Source organism: Aethalodelphis obliquidens, unplaced genomic scaffold (genome assembly GCF_003676395.1).
Source record: "Aethalodelphis obliquidens isolate GAN/ISIS:26980383/991018 unplaced genomic scaffold, ASM367639v1 scaffold80, whole genome shotgun sequence".
Lineage (NCBI taxonomy): Eukaryota > Metazoa > Chordata > Mammalia > Artiodactyla > Delphinidae > Aethalodelphis > Aethalodelphis obliquidens.
The window spans coordinates 1,515,058-1,522,004 of record NW_020838024.1 but is presented as its reverse complement, the minus strand read 5'-3'; the positions used below and the strand labels follow the sequence as shown (position 1 = coordinate 1,522,004).

The 6,947-nt window shown below is 37.9% G+C and overlaps 1 protein-coding gene across 2 annotated transcripts in view; it reads left to right on the top strand.

Moving 5' to 3' along the window:
* WDR70 (WD repeat domain 70) overlaps nt 1–6,947 on the top strand; it is a 317,038-nt gene that overhangs the window by 105,212 nt on the left and 204,879 nt on the right. For both annotated transcript variants that reach the window (XM_027092676.1, XM_027092675.1), the window contains exon 8: nt 3,314–3,467. In XM_027092676.1, coding sequence (XP_026948477.1) covers nt 3,314–3,467 — 154 coding nt within the window. The remainder of the gene's footprint in view (nt 1–3,313; nt 3,468–6,947) is intronic.

Sequence of the window (6,947 nt, the reverse complement as noted above, 5' to 3'; positions counted from 1 at the left end):
GGAGAGTTCTTAATCATTAGCTGGAACAATGTCCCTCGAGTCCCACAATTCCAGTATGAGACCTTTTTACCATATCTAATGTGTATCTTATGTTTTTTTCTGCATTTTCCATTTTTTCTCACCATGCTTCAATCTAAAAATGATCTTTTAACTGTTAATTCTCTGCTATTAAACCCATTTATTAGTTCTAAATTTCAGTTATGTATTTTTCATTCTAGAATTTCTTCATATTTCTTTTTTTTTATTTTCAGTTCTCTATATAAGATCTCTACCTTGTCACTTAATTTCTTAATTATAGTTATAGAGAATTTTATGGCTCATGAGTTCAATGTCTGGTTCTCCCAATTTCTGTGAACCTGGATAAAAATTTCTTTCCTTTCACTAACTTCTAACTGAAATTTAGCATTTCCTTTAATTATGAAAGTAGGCAACAAAGTCACAGGTGTACCTGCAAATTTCAGATGCTTTCATATCACATTACCATTGTTACAGGTATATTGAAAGATATATTGTTTATGATCATCACTGCTTTGAAATTACAGAAGTTATCAGACCTGCCTCTAGGCCTAGTTACTTGATACATTACTGTAGAAACTCCATATTATGTCACAAATTAAAAAAATATATATTTTTATAGTTATTTCTTTATGAATGATTTCCATGGTGTGTCTAGTGTGTTTTTTTTAATGTGTTTAAAAACATTCTAAGAAGGGCTCCATAGACTTCAGACTATAAAATAGTCCAGGCCAAAAAAGTGGTTCTGTACAGAATAGGTCAGATTGTGTCATTTCTCAGCTCAAAATGCTCTAGTGGGTTTCCTCTCATTTCTTCTAGAGAGAGTAAAACCAAGGTCCTTTTGGTGCCTTACCTGGCCCTCCATGATCTGCACCACCCCACTGGCTGCATTCTGACCTTATCTCCAACTCCTGTTCTTTTTGCTCATTCTACAGCCACGTTGGGAACAAAGCAAGTATTCTCTTCCTGCAGGTCCTTTCTAGTAACTGTTCCCTCTTCTCGGAACACTCTTCCTGAAAATATCTGCATAACCTACTACGTCAGTTACCTGATAAACTATTCAGTCACCTACTTCCTGACCACTCCACTTAAAATATTTATTCCTGCCCCCCTTGGTACGTACTATCTGCCTTCCCCATTCTGTTTTTCCCTGTACACGTATCACAGTCTTTCATATTATGTATTTTACATATTTATTAGCTTAGTATTGATTTTGGGAGGGGGTCTTACCATAGGCCTCTGTTACTGGCGGGTGGGACCTTCAGCAATAGTTAGGTCAACTTTGGAGAGCTGTTGTCATTCCCATGCATAACTTTCATCCCTGCTAGCACCACTGTTTCATTTATGAGCCTATTGCGTCAAGAGTGGAGTGGACGATGACAAAAGCTAGCTAATGTCAGCTGAACTGGCCACCTAACTTTGTCTGCATGGTTGTTCATTGCCTCTTTTAAGGTTGATGCTCTCTGAGGTTAACGTGTGATACAAAGAGCTTCATTTTTGGTGTCCACTTTCATATATCTGTCTATGTGGATCTTCCCCACATCTCCTTTTCTCAGTCTCCTGATCTTTTCTAGGTTTTATCTCGCATCTCCTGGGGAGAGTGTTTCTAACCAATGTAGTTTAGACATTTTGCTCACCTGATATAGTTAACATGCTGTCATGGAGATCATGGACCAGCATGAATTTCTTTGGATTCTCCAGGTGATCCAGGTCCCTTGGGACTATTTTAAGACAAAGGACTAGAAAATTAACATAGCCCTGGTTCAAGCATGTAAATGTATGCTGCTGTTGATTTACATATGACTGTCAACTGCTTTCGGTCTTCGGTCTTCCTTCCTAATAGAAGTAGAAAACACCTGCTTTATGGGATCAGTGACTGCATAGCACTTACCTGACAGAGAGCAATAACCCTGTCTTTATATGCTGCTAAATGGGCCCTCCGGCTTTCAGTCTGTAGTCTTTAATTGGTGATTAATCATCCTCAGCCTTTCATTGTCTTTCTTTTTTGCGCTGACTGCCCCTAGCAATAAGCTACCCAGTTCCATAGACCTTTCAATTACTTCCTTTCCTGTACCTCTCAAATGCCTGAAGTATTGCACCAGCCAGTGCCTTCCCTTTGACCAACAGTTTTAGCAGTTGCATTTGCGCTGCTGCAGCTTATCAGGGACTATGTACCACCAGAGATGGGGTCCTCATTGCTAACCAGTCAGTGACACCACTGGAGTGGACTTCACAGGTCTACTTTTGCTACCAAGTCTCTCAGGTTAGGTTCCCCCAAAACATTTTGAAACTTCAGGATTTGCATGTAGGAGGTTTGTTGAGGAGTGCTTCTGGGATCAACCCCTAGGAGAGAAGGTGCAGGGAAACGGCATTAGGAAGATGGAGGAACTGAATTGCTCGGTAGTTGCAACAGCAGTCTCAGCTGATTCCCGCAGGGAGATCTGAAGCTGGAATAACCCTTCTGAGATATTCCTGATTGAAACAGAGGGCTGGACCATTTTACTGCACATTGACCAGTCATTGACTGTGGGATGTTTTGGGATGGTAACATAACCTTGGATGAGGGAGTTCTCTGCGATTCAGGGAAATTCCTGAGGGTTTAGTTTAGTTGTAAGCCACCAGCAGGCCAAATCCTGGAAGCTTGGGGGAGTGAGTACTTCAGTCCTGAAAGGATTGATCTGGGTGGCACATCGTAGCATTCACTACAGCCACATGGCAAGATCACTTTCAGTGGGGTGGTGAGGGTGGAAAGGATACTACAGTGCTAGAGAAATAAGGAGGGAGATGAAAACTTGTTTAGATAGCTTAGCTGTGAAGGGGAGGAGAGAGAGGGAGAGTAGTCAGAAGTTACTGAGGAGACTGGAAAGGGGTGGGATCCAGAATATAGGTAGTAGATATGCCTGGGGCAGGAAGAGGTTCATTTTCACCATTGTAATCAAAAGGAAGAAGCACGAGAGGCATTCAGAAGCAGATACATTTATAACAGTAATCAGAGGACGTTGACGCAGTTCTTATATGTTTCTTCTGGGAAAGAGCAGGAAGAATCAACAGCTACAGAGGGGGAGTTGTTTGGGTTGAAGATTTAAGGCAAGTAGAGATTTTAATAGCTTGCTGTGGAGAGTGGGAGGAGAACTTAACAGGGTAGGCACTGGTGTTGGGGCCCATTTGAGGTTGATGTTCCTGATTTTGTAGAATGAACAATTTGTGGAGTTGTGTGACTTTTTCTGACAGTGCTTAATAAGTGAAAGTATAAACATGCTCAGTGTCTTACCAGATTGTCTTTTTTTTTGTTTCATAGCCATCAGATCAAGTCATTACAGTACAGTAACACAGGAGACATGATTCTTGTTGTATCTGGAAGCTCTCAGGCCAAAGTGATTGACAGAGATGGTTTTGAAGTAATGGAGTGTATAAAAGGAGACCAGTATATTGTAGATATGGCCAACACCAAGGTAAGTATGACACAATATTTTAGTGAATTTAATTAATTCAGTACACATTTACTAACAACTTGTTGGTGCTGCCATAATTTACCCCCAGAGTTAATGTCTTAAAAATAATTTATTATTTCTTGCAATTTTGTGCATTGACCAGGAAGTTCTTCTGCTTCATAGTGTCAGCTGGGGCACTAGGATAGTTGTAAAGTCCAAAATGACCTCACTCTGATGGTTTACAGCTGGTGCTCTCACCAGTGGCATTTCTTTCTCTCTTCCTCTTTTCCCTACCCCTTCTCTCTCTCTCTCTCTCTCTCTCTCTCTCTCTCATACACACACACACGCACACATTCTCTCCCTCCAACCCTGCCCCCTTTCTCTTTCCACGTGTCTAGTTTGGGTTTTCTCACAGCGTGGTAGACACTTAGTGTGGTTTGACTTGCTGCTTGGTGACTAGGTTCCATGAAGGATGAACATGGGAACTTCAGATTCCTTAAGGTCTGGTGTTGAGTCTTACACAGCATCATAGGACCAGCCCAAATTCGGGGAGAGAGGAGATAGACGTCACCATTTGGTGGGTGAATGGCAAGATCACATTGTAAAGTATCACGGGGGTTGCGAGATATGAATGCAGCCATCTTTTGAAATACAGTCTACCACAAACCTACTATGTACTAGGCTTTAGGACAAGAATGAAAAAGGGTCTCATCAATCTTTTTATGTAAAGGATTTTAGTGGTATAATGATACTTTAAAATTAATGTATATTAAATACCAATTAACTGTAGTCCCAATAATGCTATGAAGCTTAATGGCTTATTTATAATTGCTAACATATATATGGGTTGGCTGCTCTTGCCTGGGCTTGGCTCCAAGCTGCAGATAGAGTGTAGGCTTGTTCTGTGTGACTCTGTTCCTCCTTGTACAAACAGACTACCCGAGGGCATGTTTTTCTTATGGTGATGGCAGAAATACAAGAAGGAAACTCCAACTCTGAAAGCATATTTCAAGCCATTGCTCATATCGTGTCCACGAACATTCCACTGACCAAAGCAAATCACATGACCATGAGTAACATCTGGTCTCTAGTGAGAGGAACTGTAGTACCACATGTCAGAGGTTGTGGATACAGGGAGGGGTGATGGATTGGGAACAATAATGCAATTTTTAATTTAGTGACCACACTGTGCAGCACTTTGTGCATTCTGGATTTTAAAAGGTTTTTATTATGTATTATATCAAGTCTACCACTGTATGAGTGGAAATTAAGACTTTATGTAGTTTTTATGTGTTGTAATATTTCTCTAAGTAAATCTCTCCTATACATAAATAAAAATGATTTAAAGGTATGTTAAAGTGTCAGTGCATATGGTTGATGTAGAATTTTGAGCCTTCATTTGAATTCTGATTTTCACTCTTTCTTCCCCTCCTATCTAGTACCTTCTTCTAGTACCTTTTGGGTTGTGCCTAAGTCAGCATCTTACATGAGATTTGATTGTCTAAGAAAATACACTCGATCCTCATTATTTGTGATTTCTGTGTTTGCAAGCTCACCTACTTGCTAAAACTTTTTTGTAAACCCAAAATCAATACTCACAGCCCTTTCATGGTAACTTCCAGACATGCATCTGGCAGGTGGCAAAAAAGCATTTGAGCAAGGCGATGCTATACCTTCTTGTTTCAGTTCTCATGCTGTAATCAAGTGTCCTTTTGGAAGTCTATTTAGTGCTACATTTTTCTTATTTTTGTGCTTTTTGTTGGTGATCTTGCTGTTTAAAATGGCCCCCAGGGCTGAATTGCTGTAGTCCTGTCAAGTGTTACCTAAGTTCAAGAAAGTCTTTGATGTGCCTTATAGAGAAAATACATGTGTTAGATAAGCTTCATTCAGGAAAGAGTTATAGTGCTGTTAGCTATGAGTTCATTGTTAATGACTCAACTATATGTGTTAAATAAAAGATGTCCTTAAACACAAACATATATAAAACAAAGTTATGTATTGATTGGTTGACAAAAATGTGACCAGAGACTTGCAGCAATCTAATCCTGTATTTGATAATTCAGTGTTTGCAGAACTTTGTAGACCATAACTACTGTGAGTAATGAGAATTGACTGTAATCTATTTTAGGCGCTCTAGTTGAGCTATTGGAATAAATTAATACAGTGTGTTTCAAACTGCCCTCTGCTGAAGCCTAGTGAAATGCTTCTTAATCCTAATGAGGATCACAGTCTTATGCCTTTCCTTTTGTTTATTGACTGTTTATTGAGTGTCCAGTGTGTGTTAGATGATTCAAACAGCATTCAAATATAATTTAAACATAATGCTATATGCAATTATATTGTAGTGGTGGCTTGAATAGTGTTTTTTTTCCCCCACGTATTCCACTAGAGTTTCTCTCCCCTCATCTTAAAATCATTGCCCTAAGGATTCCACCAAAGATGTTGTTTTGAGGGTGATGGTGATAAGGAAATAAAGCAGATAGGGCTCCAGATCAATCTCCCTATCTTAAACTCAAATAGTTCTGTTTTTATCTGTTTTATTTGAAGCTTTTGGGAATCTAAAACTTTATTTAAACAATGGGTTTGTGGAAAGGAAAGCTTTAAAAACTCTTATTTAACTTATTCTTTTTTAGTTTATGGTTACAATTTTGCTTAAATAATATGAGGAAGAGAAGTTTTTGCCAGTTTCTAAGCTCTTAATGATTTCAGCTGCTCAGGGCTTCTTACGTTATAAAAAGACTTAAGACTTTGTGGATTTAGGTTTTAGCCAAGAAAATTTCAAGAAGAAAGAAATCTGGTTGGTTCTGCATCTGGTTGTTTCTGCAGTTTCAGAAATATATATACGTTTATATAAATATATATATATATATATTACATATAGTAAGATTATTGGGAAAGTAGGATGAGGGTGGATAAACAAATCTATGTAGAAATGTAGGAAATTAAAATATTAAGTTAATTACCAATATGCAAGAAACAACCGTATATTGTAACTAAATATTATAACTCTCCCAATCTTGTCTAATATTATCTCTGCTTTGATTTCAAAATCATGGTTAATATTTACTCTCTCCATTTTCCAGAAGCAAATATAATTAACTATTTGTTTAGGAAACATTACTTGTAACTTAATTGTAGTCTTTGGCTTGAGTGATGGGTTTTAGAAATGCAAGAATTATTATTTGAAAGAAGCAGATTTCATTGGACACTTTTTCTTAATTTCTAAGCTTCTTTTCTGATTCCAAGAGTAATTATTAACTTGTGGCTTTACTGGAAAGTTCAACAAGTAGGACATTAAAGGAAACTATTAAATATATCTGATCTATTATTATAAAACATTATGTACTTCAAACATAAACAGGCCTTTCTAATTAGATTATTAAATTGTTATATCGTTAGATTTTTATCTCTAATCTTTGTGTCTTTGTGTGTATGTGTATATTTCTTTTTAATGTGTACCTATAGTGGTACAGAATTTTTTTTTTCTGTTGCATACTGCAA